The sequence below is a fragment of the Platichthys flesus genome, chromosome 6 (genome assembly GCF_949316205.1).
Source record: "Platichthys flesus chromosome 6, fPlaFle2.1, whole genome shotgun sequence".
Lineage (NCBI taxonomy): Eukaryota > Metazoa > Chordata > Actinopteri > Pleuronectiformes > Pleuronectidae > Platichthys > Platichthys flesus.
Window position 1 is genome coordinate 23,083,747 of NC_084950.1, and position 16,247 is coordinate 23,099,993.

Below are 16,247 nucleotides of genomic sequence, written 5' to 3' on the forward strand. Positions count from 1 at the left end.
AATGGTGGGACTGGGCCGTGTGGGTGAGGTGTGTGGTCCTCACATGGACGATGCGACTTGTTCGAGGACCAGGTCATTCAACTGTTACTGACTGCTGCTCATTGTCATGGAATGATTCAGCCTGTTGTTACGGATTCTTTTCCTGATGTAAAGATTGCTCCTGTCGTCAAATGTGATGTTGGTTTCTTGTTGAAAGCGAACAATGTTGCTGATTACACTCTGAGCACTATGGTAGGTAAGACAATGCAATATTTATTAGTAAAAGGGTTAAATCAGAAGAAGCTAAAAGATTGAGTTGTTGGTCAGAGGCCTAAGTGGAAAGCACTGTACAAACCACCGTTGAGGGCTGGAGATTTGATTCAGATGTTTGTCTTGTTTGGTTAGGTTTTTTCTAATCAACCGTCATTCTGGGTTACAGATACAACAGGAATCGAAAATGAAATGTCAAGTTTTCCATTTTCTGTGAGGTCAAGGGAATTTTTTTTAATTTTGTTGGTATGATAAAAGCAAGACTGAAATCCAATTTCAGTGTTTAAGGACATGTGGTGCCTCAAATGAAAGTTGTGTTCTGTGGAGAATGATGAGTTGGTTTTCGGTCATATTCCAAGTTACTTAGTTAAGTAGGTATACATATATAGTTTAATTGGATTTATTTTACGTACAATATTTTTTTTTATTGAATTTTCTTTGACGTGCCTGACCCGCTACACTTTAAACGTCAATTGGTTTGAAATGCCACAATATCAACACTGATCACCACATCATGATCAATACCCTTCGGTTTCTTTTTATTGCTTTTCTTATGTGTGTTGTATTTATTGTGTTTTTATGTTTTTATGTTTCTATGTTGTATAACCAGAGCAAATTCCTTGTAGGTGTAAACCTACTTGGCAATAAATACTTTCTGATTCTGGATAAATACTTTCTGATTCACTGAGTTACATTTTTCTTCATAGTTAGCATTAATTCATAATTCACCTTGTCTCTCGCACTGACCCCCCCCCCCCCCCCCCCCCATTGATAACCAACCCCAGTTTTAATCACTGTTGCAAATATACATTTTGAAGTGTTTTTCTTCATGAATGCATTGAGCTTTCATACAGTGTGCTTCTAGAGATTCAGTGGGGAATCGACCGCTGGTGCAAATTATCCACAGAGTAATTAATGGCAAAATGATATAAAACATGAAACATGAGGATGAAGCAGAAACAACAGCAGACTGTTTACAAACTCCCTCTGCCTCTGTGTGTTTACCTTTGTTTTTCAACCCAAAGCTTCTGGAGTATGTCCTGCCAACAGGACAAACAGGATGTTATCCATCATCAGAAAAATACATCTGCCTCCATCTCATTAGTTGTGGCTGAATAACAGAGGGGGAAATGCATCATCAACTTTTATTTGAAAACTCGTAAGTCCTTCCAAAAATGACTGTTATTAGAGTCGTGGTGCTCGGCGATCACAGAACGGAGAAGAGCGGACGAGGAAACCAACTGCTGGAGTGGACCCTCCATCAACACACAAGACTTCTCTGGATTAATAGGAGCTTAGTAATGAAATCCAATTTCATTTCAATAGTAGGCGGGCGACGGGGGATCTGTCAGAGGGGAGTCATTTGCTCCGGCAGTAAAGACTGATCACTCATCGTTGGTAATGAATGAGACTAGAACAGCGAGTGGAGAGCAGAGGATGTCAAATAGCAGAGGCAGGGAGGAGACGTACGGTCACGCTGCAGAGGATCGCTGCTCACTGCACATGACAAGACGCACTTAAATATTTAAAGAATAGTACATGTACTAAATCCTGGAAAATCAATGGTGCCCAAATTAAGCGTTTTAAAATTACAGGAAACATAGAGTTATCACATTTTTACAGAAACTATTTTAGATGCTGGATAACAGGGGTTAATAAAGAAGAAAATAATAGGTCTCTCACCATTTACGTAAGCAATTATAATCAACAATAATATCACCTCTGTACACTACCTGCTTATCAGCACAACACTCAGAAACTAGCTGGTGAACATGGTGTGGCAATTAGCGGAGGGAAGGGAATATTGGATTTAAAGGGTTCAACCTCCACCAAGGCCCAACATTCCCCTTATGAAACCACAGTTTAATTACACTGAAAAACTGTCCCTCTCTGTCCAATCCCACATCCTTCCTATTTCATTGTAATCCATCCAGTGGTTTTTGTATACTCCTGTTCAAAATCCAACAATCCACACAGAGAGACAGGGGTGAAAACACAACCTCCTTGATGGAGGTAATGAATAACAGGTCCATCTCTCCAGCTCTATCACTTTGTCCTGAGGGTGGTGCTGGAGTAGAGGTCATGGCGTTATGAAAATCAACTTGAATATTTCTTACAGGTTTTATTCTAATCTGGCCTTTGTCTGTCAAGCTATTTTTTACTCTGGAACAAAAACTGTTCCTGACTTTTCTTTTCACAAAAGGCACAAACCGTGTCAACCTACTGCTTGATTTGCACAAAATCCCAGTGTTTACTTAACAGCTGCCACTCGCTCTGGAGATGTTCTTTTACTGGGACAAATGCGTCAGTTATTTCCCAAGTGGAAACTTAATGAGTGAAACATAGTTTTGGAGGGGAAATGAGCGGTGGGTTTGGCCGGGCGCCCACTGGCCACAACTCCATTTGGCCTCCTGTTTGCTAACAATCCTTGATGCCCAATTGATGATGACGAAATAAATTCAACAATGGAGTTGAGGCAGCGTGTATGACACACAGCTTCATGACAGCTGCTGGCATTTCAATTATACATCACCTGCAGGGAAAAATTTAATTCTTTCTTGACAGGGCGGCTGCGTTTCTGTTTTACTGTCTCTCTCTGAGGCATCCTTCTGTTTCAATTAGATTCGGAAATTAGATAAACAGCAAACTAATTACAGAGGTTAGTGGGGATGGGATGAGTTCGGGGAAACCTGCCTAGCTGCGGTGTCTCAAAAGCCTGAATATATTTACATTAATAGTCTTTTTCTTGGCTCTGTTGTTTATCAGCTACATCAGTCTGTGTCACATACATCAGGAGAGGATTAATAATGATGTTTCATTTGATTCCGACTGGGAGAACATAAAAACAGGAACATAAAACCAGGATAGAGACGTCTCAGTGCTGCTCAGATATTCATGAATTCATCCTGTGTCCATGGAAGAACTGAAGACTAAGAAAGTGCTTTTCATTTACTGCCCATCTTTATCTTTAGCAAGGGATTTGCATTAAAAGAAAACAAGCAGAAAATCGTGCAGAAAGATGTAGCAACAGCACATAAAAAGAAAGTCTATCCAAAGTCATCCAGCATCAGAAATTCTAGTTTTTTCAACCTTTATGTGGACAATGTTGTGAAGCCTTTGACTTCAATTACTTATTTAAACTGGTGTAGACAGACGAAGAGGCCCTGCAAATTGAAGAGCAAACAAGTTGCAGGTGAAACTTCTCATTGGGTGAGATGTTACCCTTTTGTGGACTGTTGCCGCATAAGATTACATTGTAGCCACGGCTGTAGGTTTGACCCGGTGGCTGGACCGATTCCAAAAGTTTTATAAGTTCAATTAATTTACACAACCACATTAAACAAAGGGGCCAGATAAACAAATACTATAATTCTTCCCCTCTGAGACAAGTTACTTGTTGAAACCAACAAGACTGGAATGAAGAGCCATTCAACACCAACAAGTTAAGTCAGGTTAACTCCCAGCAGTCTCAAGTAACGTCCCACAAGAGAGAAGTTCCAAATCAGGTCCTGAGTCAAGTCCCCTGTGAGGACCAATGATTCACCACAGGCAAATCCCAAGCAGAACCCCTTGTCCAAGAGGCTAGAGCAACAAGTCTGAAGTCAGTGTTCCAGCTGATTGTGACTGAACAATCACTGAACTGTGTTTTATCGGTTCAAGTTAAGGATAAATCAGATCAAATTGGACATTGATAAATAAAACAACCTGCATTTCTTTACAATGTGGCTCCAAATCTGAGCCAGTGAAACTAATGCCATCAGTGGGGACAAACTGAAAACTGCTCCCTGTCATTTCTCCCCTTTTTCTGCTCCTAAGAGAGTTGACAAAAAAGAAAAGTGCTGCTGACCACAAAACAGCTGCTCAATCTCTGGTTCAGAGGCAACTTCCCCCCATAAGAGATCATCGCAGTATTCAATGTGAGGAGAAAAGAGATGCCTGGCCACTCTTAACCCCACTCCTTCATCTGCTGATACTCCCACCAAAACAAAAAGGACAAAGAGATACTCAAATGCAAATGTGGCTTCCATATCCATTCGGTGCATTACATCTGCAGCAGATGGGAACAATGAGAAGGTGAGAAAACAAAAAGGCTCTTAACACATTGTTCAACAAAGCAGAAGAACGGAATCAAATATTCATGTTCTCTGGTGAAACTGTTTATGGGGTCTTCAGGTGGAGGGTAAAAAAAACAAGGTTTTTGCCTGAATATAAAAAAACTCCTCATTAACATTTCCCCCAGTTTCTATCACTCTCATCCGTAGAGACTTTATTGTCTTGATCCACTTTGAATATTTCACAGCTGATAATGCAGAGATCGCTGTGGGGCTGCTCTTAAAAAAGACACTAGCAAATACGTTGAAATGCTATAAACTTCCAAACAGTATTTTGGTGTCTGATGAATCTTCAAACTCCCAGACCATATATTATCATATTATCCATGAAAAAACAAACACACAAACTACTGCTTGTTTCACTCAAATATTACATCCCAAATGTCTCTCAGAGTTCAACAATCGTAATTAAAAACAATTTAATGTGACATCACGGTGATGCACAATTATCAGCGGGACTACTCAGGAGCTCCCTTTAATGTGGACTGTTTAGAGGCAAGAAAACCTAAACAAGAATAACATGTCTCCTTTCAAATTACAAAAACTGCTGATTTTTCTCCATAACTTAAAACATTAAAAAATGAAATTGTGAAAAAAATAATCGTGGCAGTGTTTTCTTAACACTACGTCATGAACAGGGTGTTGTGAGTGTAACTTCTGTACTGAGTGGTTGCAACGAGCTGTCTCCATTGTCCAAACAAGCCTCTGTCAGCAGCTGCTGCTTGCACCCAAACAAACAGAACGCTAGTTATGGATCACAGTCGGTGAGCGGCTGACAGGGAATCCATCGGCCGGGGGCTGCAGAGGTCACAGTTGACATCCACCTTCAGAGAGGAGGAAGGGCTTGACTGCTAAAAAGAATCTCAGACTCTGGACTGATGCAGCTGATTTGCATTTGCAGTTGAATTTTCTCTGAACTCTTGAGTTCCCCTGTTTCTCTTGCAAGCCTTTTAAATCTTTCAAAGTATTATTGTTAGGGAGTGTGTGTGTGTGTGTGTGTGTGGGGGGGGGGGTTACAGGGGCGTGAATGGCGTTTTTTTTTTTTTTATATAATTACAATTTGAAATCACAAAAGCAATACACTTAATCTGTCAGAAAATGAGGTGCTACGAGGCAGCGTCTGTAAGCAATGCGGTGTGGGGACTTCATCCACGAGCGGTGAGCGATGGAAAGTCACCCTCAGACCTCAGGCCACCATTTGACATCGATATTTAATTATCCTTATTAGATATAATTAATGAGCGTTCCTTTGTCGGTCTTCTCTGGAGGGATCCAGCTCAGCGTACTCTACCCTCTGTCAACCCCTGCAGATTCCCGCTCCACGTTTGGATCGTTGTTGACACACTACACATCAAGGTTTAAGACTTGGCTCCACTAGCATCTCTCTCTCTTACATGTACAGGAAAGTGAAAAGATGGATCATTAGGAGGGTTGAAAATGGTCCACTTGGTTCCTGCTGCAGCAGAAAAAAGAAACGTGTGACTGTGTTTCATGGATGTATCAAAATGACCACACATTGATGGAGGCGCATCTCTCAACTTGAAGGAGTGAGGAGTCTGAGCTTTGTCAGACAGAAATCCATCTGCTTGGCTGTGAACAGGATCAGTTTTCTGAAACTGCATATTGCTTTGATCAGGTGATTTATTTATTTTCTATTTCTGTCATTTGACGTGAAGCAAGACGTCCACAAGGGTCATTAAGCTGCTGATTTTGAGCGTCAATGAAGGTTTTAATTGCTCTAACAAATGTGTTCAAACTGAGACAGAAAAGTCTTCATTTTCTTTTCACCTTTAGATTCTGTAAGGTTTTCCATCTATCAAATTTGCTTAGTTCCAGATCAAAACTGTTTGTCTGCACAAAAAAAAGTCAGAGTTTCTTCTCATTGCTTTCAGATTGGGTCTCTTTGCTCGTCAAACCTCTGCTCCTTGACTCCTGCTCTCACTTTTGAATGCTAGATAAAACGTTGACTACAGGCGATAGGAACACAAGCGGGGTCTTTTAGAGAGAGGAGGCAGGATCAGGAATTTCAGAATCTGCAAAATTAAATGAGGAAGTACTTTCAACATGAAAGAGAGGAAAAAACCCGCAGATTTTCTTGGCATCACATCCTCAGTTTAGGCTACGACTCCAGACCCTAGACACATCAATTATTCAGGTCCCTTTTGTGTACGGCCCGCGAAGTCACTTGAAAAGTTCCTGCATGGTCCTTTTACATATTTTTTAGGTTTGTTGTACGTGTTCGCGCTCTGGCCAGGTAAGATATAACACACACACACACACACCCTTGAATGAAAAGAATACATTTAACAGAACCTCACCCATTACAGCAACAATGTGAGATTGTTTACAACACAAATCATAATGCAGACACACTTACAGATACACACCTGCAGCCTGTCAGCACTCCGAGCTCACAGTTGAACTCTGAAAAAAAAATCTGCAAACACGTGTAAACACTCATGCAGAGGGGGGGGATGCCGACCTGCTGACTAAGTTGTCACTTTGTGTGATGACTCTGCTGCAGCTCCAAATCTCAATCTGGATTCACTAACACAATCATTTGAGAGTTGCGTCCTGACAGCAGCGGACTGATCAAAGCTGTCCACTGAGCTCAGGTAAAGACTTGCAGCGTTATCAGAGCAGCAGCTGGGACATGGCAGCTATTCTCGGAGCGCTGACACTGTTGTTCTGCTGTTTCACTTCTGTCTGCTGCCGGCGGGAGGCTGACGCTCGCCCACATCAACCCAACACCTTGCACAAATCCCATTTCGCGTGTCGGACATGTTTGTAAAGGATTTGGACCTCGGTGGCCCTCTGTTCTACAGAGAAAGTCCTCCAGAATCAGGCAGGATTACAACACGCTGGGAGAGGGACTGTGCAGTCAGCACTGGGAGACTCAGCAGATGAAGGCCGAACGTGATCAGAGGGCCGAGGAAGACTTTACTTCAGCTTTTACATCTTCTATCAACTGAAGCCCGAAACCATTGCAACATTAAAAAAGATCACTTTCATATAGAATCACCAAGAATCAGACCAGCTGACATTTTGTCTTACAATCTCTAATCAGGTATTGTCCATTCTTGTTTAAGTTGAATCGTGATATTAACCCAAAGGTTAGCACTTAACCTTTCTCAAGGGCTCATCTGTTTGTCTACACCGACAATGTTCCATTTTCCTGGAGGTTATTTTCAAAATTGTATAATCTTGATTTGTGAACCTTCTCATCCTGAATGCACCCTAAGCATGTGTGCTGCTATCAGTTTTGATTCCAACTTCAAACACATGCTTTGAAATAGGAATCACTTAAACGTTCACTCTGTTTAAAGCTTAACATCATGGTTGAAGAAGCAACATCCCATTCATTTTCTTACCAAAGATTTTGATGGTCAGCCATAATATGATAAGCATCTAAGCTGTGAGACTGTCTTATCAACGAGTCCGTTGTTGCCTTTATTGAAGAAAAATGGAGGAAACTACAAAGATGGATAATCAGGTCATGAAACTATTTGAGGGATAATGTCAACATATTTTTGTTTACATACCATAGAGGCAAACGATGAGCATATAGTCGGGGCTGTTATTTGAAAGGCATTCTGTAAAGTTGCTATGGTGAAAAATCTGAACTCCATCGTATATGACTGGGAATCAATTTATTATTTAGAGGGCAACAGATTTTCCGCTCTGTTGACTGAAAATAATACAGTAATAACACAAAGTAATAACATAGCAGTGCATCATAAACGAATGCATTGTAGTATACGGTGAAGCCTGAGGCCTAGGCTTATTTTTCCTCCCCTTTACCCTTAATAGGCTCAGCTTTACCCACATAACAGTGAATCAAAACAAAGAAGATAATGGGTGTTATTTTTAAACACAGCAGTAGTAAACACAAAATGTATAAACAAGATATGACATCAAGACAAAGTATAATTGTCAGCCATTTTTCATTGTAAGTTAACCCTTTGTAACTTACATACTTGTGTTTTTGTACGTTTTTGGTACAGTTTCCGTGTGTAGGATTTAGTGACATCTGGTGGTTAGGTTGCAGAGTGCAACCAACTGATCACCTTTCACACCTCTTTAGACCCAGTATTTGGTTTGATCTAGGCCACTGTAAAAACATTGCAGTATGACATTGTGGATTCCCTACGCGACACTGGATGACGCTTCATTTCGAGCCAACAACAGTTGAGCTAGGTTCTCTATTTTTATTTGACACTCGGTTGGACTGCAGATGTGAACAGTTTGCTTCGATGCACTGCCTACCCACTGCTCTCACTTGACACTGACGAATTATCTCCTGTATTTTACGTTGATTAAAAACACTAATATATTCATTGCTACACTCAACATGATTGAATGAATACTGGATTATATACTCATGAGGCTGTCAGGTGCTTTGTGTTGTGGGGTCGAGAGCTCGGGCCCCAGAATGATTTTTCCAACGTGTTAAGTGTCCATCAGCGCCGGTCAGAAATCAGGCTCATGAATAGAAGTGCTGGAGCAGGTCAAAGAAACATTCAGCCTGGCATCATGGGGAGGATTCTGGACAACTGTGATACAATACAATATACATACATATGTTCCCCCAGGTTCTCTTTTTTTTAATCCTATTAAACAGAGGTGATCAGGGTCCCTTTTCAGACATGTACTAACATCCAGCTAATAGGAATAAAAAACAATTTATAAAAAGCTGCTCGGTAATGAAGAGCAATATTTCAGTTCTATACTTTAAACTTCTACTTTGATTTTAGACAGAAAAACTGGATTTGATTTTTTACCCGACACTTACTGTACTAATATAAGAGATGAGTTGAACTTATAAAATAAAACATAGCGTTTAATATTAAATGAGTCATTCCCAACCATTCTGGTTTAAAGGCAATAATATTATGTGACTAGTTGGATGTCTGTCAAGTTTCAGTAGAGTGATTCTATTCAGAGTTAGCAAATTACACAGAAGTACTGCTGCTTATATTGTAATTGATAAATATTTCAGGTACTTCCATCCATTTACTTCTCCATCGGTGACGTATGGTCTCTCTTCCATGGTTTTTTTCCAGCTCTTCCTAGAATCCAGGGTACTTGTACCAAGTGTTTCCAATTTAATTTCTACAGTTCTCAGACACATTATTGCAATTTTATTCTGCATTATTATTTTTATCCACAGTATAGTACCAGACTGAAGTCACCATTATTGCACCTGACAGCATGGCTCTCAAATTTCATCAGTATTATGGTTCACCCACTTCTGCCATTCAGACAAATCTCAGAAATCTCCATCCAGTCTATGCTGTTTGACCATCATATCAAATTATTAACCTGTAATTCTTATATCCACCTGAGAAATACTGCAAAACTCAGGATGTAGGGTTTATATTTCATATATATATATATATATATATATATATATAAATATGACAGCAGTCAGAAAAGTAGAAGGGACAGGGAACCTCCGTCGTTCTGCTTATTGGACAATCCGCTCCTGAGCCACAGCGTGCTCATAAAGTGAACTATCGCATCCCACAGTGCATCTTGAAAAGTAGTGTAAAACTGAAGGCCTCTAACCAAACAATGAGAGTTTGGAGAAACGAGAGGAGAGAGAGGGCAGCATGTCTCTGTCTTCTCATGATGATTCTACTTTTTATTGTCATCAAAAAGCTGAATTATCATGGGGTAAAAGCAGACAAGTTTATATTTGACAACATTTTCACAGACCTGTTGTAAAACATTTCCTCTTAGTGTATACGTCCCTAGTATTTCTGATGGCATGTGTTTGGCTGACATGAGACAAATCTGTGAGTTGTGCTAGTTAAACATAAAATAGGAGCTGAGCAGAACATCACAGCAAAAACTGCAGCCAACAAGTTTATTGATACATTTATTCATGGTCCGTCAATGTGGCTTTTAACCTAAAAGTATTACAACTTTGGCCTTAACATAGAAGTGTTAAGGCCTAACCCTAACCCTAACCCTGCCTGACATCACCCTGAGCCTTCTCACAACAGCGGAGTCTGGAACTAAGACCTTAACCTAATCACGGTTTTGTAGCTTTGGGGCTTTTGACTTCAGGGAGAGTGCAGAGATCTCCAAGATGTGATTTTGTTTAATGCAATGGGGTGTTTGTTTGTGTGCGTGTCTGACGAGGAAATGATAAATGCTCTCAGTCAAGTAAAGTCGGTTTATTTTGTAGCCTGAAATCACAAATCAGCATCAAAGAGTTTTAAATGCCAGAGAAACTGAGACTGTCTCTTTTTACCCACAGCTGGACCACAGCAGGAAGGAGAGGATAAGATGAGTTAAGATAATGAGGAGGTGAAGAACATAGGAGAAAAAAGGACAGAGTTGGTATTGAAGGAAAGAATGAGGTCAGGAAGGGAAGGAACTTGAAATAAAATCTGTTGTTAAGGAAGTAAGGAGGCAAAAGTCGATGAGAGGAGGTAAGCAAAAGGAGGAGTTAGCATGGAAAGAAGTAGTTATTGAATGACAGATGGTGAGGGGGGGAGAGGAAGATGTATAGAAGGAAATTAATAGTGGGAGAAGGAAAGACAAATATATGAAGGAGGTAGAAATAACAGGTGTTGAGAAGGTAAGAAGAAGGCAAAAGAAGAAAAAGGAACAGAAAAAGAGATGGAGGATGGAATGATGAAGTCAATAAAGGAAAGGACAGGGAAGAGAAAAGCGAAAGAACAAAACTAGCTTCTGTGGGATCTCTTCGATGATGAAATCCAATGCATACCTGTACATTTCTTGGGGCTGCCTAGTCTCTTGCCGTGCATCCCCAGCTTGCAGCTGAAATTTTCCTCCCAGAACTCAGCAAACCAGACGTTCCTTCGGTTGTTGGAGAGAGAGCGGCTCTTGAAGTAGCGGTCGAACGCTGCAGACAGAAAGAAAAACGGTTATGATCTGTTTCTCGATGTCAGACATGTGCTCAGGTTTGTCACACGAGGGGCTGTTCCGTCCCTCTCCCTGTCCCACCATCCACTGACGCCCTCTTGGGGAGGATGGTGATGGCGCCCTCCGCCACCCGCTCCTGCTGGACCACTGGAGAGATCTTTGAGCCCCAGCTGTCAGAGCCCACCCACAGGAAGTGGCCCGTCAGGTTGTTGCGTTTCGCCGCATCCAGGACTCGCCTGTCAGGGTCATAGGGGGAAGAAAGTCAGAGACAAGAGCATCTGTCTACTGCTCAAAAACCAAAGCCATCTAGCATCATTTACGCTTCCAGAGCTCATTTACACAATTTCACAATTGCACTGTAGAGTACTTTTACTCAAATACTGTACTTGAGTACAATTTTGAGGTATTTACTCTGTACTTAAGGATTCCACTGTGTGCTACTTTATTCTAGTTCTACACTACATTTTATTACAAAAAAAAAAAATTACCAACCGCAGAGGAGGTTATGTTGTCACACTTGTCTGTTGGTTGGTTTTTTAAGCAAGATTATGTGAAAACTAGATTGTTGACATATTTTGACATTTGCACTTTAGGGAATCATTAATAGATATTGGAATCAAAATCTAGCACATTTAGGGAACTGATGATGCAGCTTGATTTTATTTAACAGCACATGTTGGGCCTAGCGACAGGTATGTGCTCTAGTTGAATCAAATACTTTTGTGTACATTGCTGATTAGGATTGTGACAAAGTAGGTGAGAACACCCCGTGTGTCCCATAGACTTTAATTTGACCGTGCTTTTTTCATTCGACTTTAAATTGCAGCTTCCAGACACACACTATCCTGGGTTTGTTTGTTTCGCATTAAGTGACAGTTCCCATACCATCATAATCAAATAAAAACCTATTCAGTTCAGTTTTACTCCATTTCTTTGGTACTTTCCTTTCCCACCTTGTTTTGAAGAAACAAAGGGAATATGTTCTAAGTACTTCCTGTATTTAAAGCCTTGGTGACATTGGGAGTGATGTCGCTGCGAGCAACAATGTGTGAGGGAAACAATGTGTGAGGGAGGTGTAGTAGGTTTTGTAATTAGGTGGGTTCCACATGATGCAATGTTATCAAACTTTCTCCAGCGATAAATAACCTGTCACCTTGTCATATGACGTGATGATGAGGCGTGGCTGGCAGGATGGTATGGTTGTAGTTGGCCAAGTGCATCTTGTCTTAATTTAAGTTTAAGTTTTATTCTGAGTCAAGTTTCGTTCACTTAAGCTGAGTGACCTATTATTTTGTTTCTTTTGTTTTGTGCAAATATTTCATTACATGTGTAGCGTAGGACCACTTTTTGTAAGACTGCCAAAACAATCTTTTACTTTCAACATTACGAGTACAAGTTCTGATGCTAAAAGCTTTTTATCCTTTACCATCAAAGTTATTTCAGTTCTTCCTGAGGCAGACGTGGACATGTGTTTTTGATGGGTCAGACTCAGAACAACAACTGCCAATCACATCCACTGTGTTTTTCATATAGTGCATATTCTTTTTAGAGACATGAGCGATAATCAGTCTTGTCCTTTAGGGCTCATCTGTCTCCTCTTGCCGCGGTGAGGTCTCCGTGTGATGAGAGCTACAGATTATCATCAGCTGCTACACTCATCGACTCTGTGTGTGCGTGTGCGTGTGTATTTGTGTCATTTCAGATGCACTTGCTTCCCAGCAGTTGTCCCTCAGACTACATCAACTGATTATTCAGTGTTTTACTCTTAAAAAGATCGTAATTGTATCATATTGAGCAAAGTGAAATAAAAGAATCGACACAGGGAAGTTAATCAGACTCACGTGACTAATTCTTGTTTCTTACTTGACAAATACATTGGTTCGTAAAAACAAAACCAGGATATTAAAGAGAGAATCGGGCTTAGTAATGGATTAATGTAAATTAATTCTTACTAATAGGGTCATAGAACTTAAAATGCAGGTGAAAATCTGCATTGATCTGATCTGCTTTTTTAGGTTAAACAAAATCAGATTTTTCTTTATTTTAGTGAAAATGGATAAGAAATTGAAAATCTTAGGAACCTAGTGACCCTAGGAAAAGTCTCCAGAGACCGTCAGAATGAATGAAATGACAGAATTTCCATCCATCCATCCATCTTCCTTCAACTGTTATCCCCCATTTTACCCAAAGCTTTTGACAACAAATGAGGGCTGAAAAGTAAAGGGACATATTCAGAATCAACTAATTCTACCCCGCAGATAATGAATTTCGATGGATTTTCTTTTGTAATTTGCATGTGTTCATACCGGATGTCGTCCTCATTGGCAAACATAATGACAGCACGGGCGTTGGGTGTCTCCATCAGTCGCAGGACGATCTTGTCGAACTCGCCGGGTCTCGGCTCCCGAGGAATCTTCAGTGACTGGGCGATGCAGACCCCACCTGAGAGAGGGACAGAAATAAAGAGTGGGATGGTAAACCTCTCGACACCATGGGCCAGGATCAATCTCAGAACCTGCAGAATGTTTCAGCCGTGTGATGTCATCCAAGTTTCCTCAAGCCCCTACATTCATATTCAACTTGAAACGGCGTAATTTACTCTTACGGAGGTAGTGAAAGGTAGTGCACATAGCGACGCAAACGCGCTCTCCACGCATGCACTTGGGCGAGAGTGTGTAAGGTTTATGATATATGAATGTCAAGGCTTACGGACACTTAGAAACATGACACGAGCACTATGGAGGCAGTTTATGTATTTTTTCCAGTTGTTTTTTTACATCTGAAGAACGAGACTTCAATTGTGTATGCATTTAGCTGCAACGCTGTTTACGCTTGAGATTGCGCAAAAGTCCTTCCTCATAGTGGTGAGTAGATAATGAGGGAATTTTCATTTTTGGGTGAACTATCCCTGTAATGTGGAATCAGACCCATAGACTGTAAAGGTTGTTATAAAGAGCACCAAATTATATAATGGACAAAGTTGAGGAACAACTGAGTCATTTGGCTTTCATTTTGAAGTTCAGAGACCTTGGGCTCAACATCGCCCTCCGTGAGTGGATCCTGAACGTCCTGACGGGCAGACCACAGGCGGTGCGGATCGGCAGCACCACATCCTCCACCCTGACTCTCAACACTGGTGCCCCCCAGGGCTGCGTGCTCAGTCCTCTTCTGTACTCCCTGTTCACGCATGACTGCGTGGCCACCCACAGCTCCAACACCATCATTAAGTGTGCTGATGACACCACTGTCATAGGCCTGTTCACCGGCGACGATGAGAAGGCCTACAGAGAGGAGGTCAGAGCCCTGACATCTTGGTGCCAGGACAACAACCTCCATCTCAACGTCAGCAAAACGAAGGAGCTGATCGTGGACTACAGGAAGAGACGAGGAGAAGAACACGCCCCCCTCTCCATCAACGGGGCCACGGTGGAGCAAGTCAGCAGCTTCAAGTTCCTCGGGGTCCACATCACTGATCACCTGACCTGGGCCCATCACACAGACTCCATCAGGAAGATGGCCAGACAGCGGCTCTTCTTCCTCCGCAGGCTGCGGAAGCTCCACATGGACTCCAGGATTCTCTGCAACTTCTACAGATGCACCATAGAGAGCATCCTGACTGGCTGCATCACCGCCTGGTATGGCAGCTGCACCGCCCTGAACCGTAAGGCTTTACAGAGGGTGGTGAAGTCTGCCCAGCACATCACCAGGACAGCGCTACCATCCATAGAGGACCTCTACACCCAGCGGTGCAGGAAGAAGAGCAGCCGGATTATTAAAGACCCCTTTCACCCCAGCCATAAACATTTTTGCCTGCTGCCATCTGGCCGACGGTTCATTCATTATTATATCATAATTGTTGGGGACCTCTTGTTCATGGAAATCAACATTAGAGTTGAAATAATTTAGTCTGATTGAAATCCCCTAGATCACAGCTAGTGATGCTGAAAATATCCAGTGATTAAAATACATGATTCCGGCTACACACAACAAACTTTGTTTCACATTTCTACCGAATAGGGATGAAAAGTTACTGGTTTCAGGATTAACCACAGTACAAGTCTCGACCGTTAGTATTACCATGTTAAATAGCAACCACAGTGATCAACATTGTCCCACACACAGGGGCGCTGGGGCAGCTTGCGTTGGTTTGTTAAGTGCTAGTGTGAAGTTTACTTAGTTTGTTTGATCTAGTCAAGGAGTTTGAGACACATATTTAAACCAGTCCAACATTTTGCGTGCATGCAGTTCACCTCACACAACACGAGACATTACTTTCACAGCCAGGACAGCGTTAAAGTGACCGGAACCATCGGGATTTAGTGATGCAACATTTAATTAATAACTAAATAGATCGTCAACAGGTGAAGAGCGACAGATACGAGCAGACACTCACTCACCCGCACACAAACACAAACTCTTGCAGACAGAAGTTCTTCCTGCAAGTTATGATGCGACACATTGTTTTAACTTCATTGTTGCAGTATATTTATATGTGTATATATGTATATATATATATATATATATATATATATATATACAGAAGACAGAAGTTCTTCCTGCAAGTTATGATGCGACACATTGTTTTAACTTCATTGCTGCAGTATAAACCAGGAGAACTGTTAGTAATCTCTGGCCTCAGCTAGCAAATGATGATATTCTGTCCCCTGACATTTGGAGTCAACTTCTGCACTTAGAGTAACAAGTTGTCAACTTTCGATTAATAATGAAACACTCTTTATTGATGATGTATACAAAAAATATCAGTAATTTAAAAAAATTACTAGCACATTGTAACAATACTAAAATAATTTTGATATCCGAGATAATTATATTTACTGTAATCTTAATACAACATTTTCCGAATTTCCTCTCTACTGCAGACAGCTGTCCTTCATATCATCTCTCCTGATTGTATGTGTGTCCAGCAGTGTAAACATCTGGCAGACATGTTAACACATCTGCTTCTATCTGTTAAGGACCACATCCCAA

The 16,247-nt window shown here is 41.2% G+C and overlaps 1 protein-coding gene across 1 annotated transcript in view; it reads right to left on the bottom strand.

Annotated features, from left to right (window-relative positions):
• LOC133955095 (metabotropic glutamate receptor 8-like) overlaps positions 1 to 13,888 on the bottom strand; it is a 47,676-nt gene extending 33,788 nt beyond the window's left edge. Inside the window, exons 1-4 of the mRNA XM_062389757.1 lie at positions 13,864 to 13,888; positions 13,565 to 13,700; positions 11,340 to 11,494; positions 11,101 to 11,238 (exon numbers count right to left, since the gene is read on the bottom strand). Coding sequence (XP_062245741.1) covers positions 11,101 to 11,238; positions 11,340 to 11,494; positions 13,565 to 13,700; positions 13,864 to 13,888 — 454 coding nt within the window. The remainder of the gene's footprint in view (positions 1 to 11,100; positions 11,239 to 11,339; positions 11,495 to 13,564; positions 13,701 to 13,863) is intronic.
• Between the last annotated feature and the right edge of the window lie 2,359 nt (positions 13,889 to 16,247).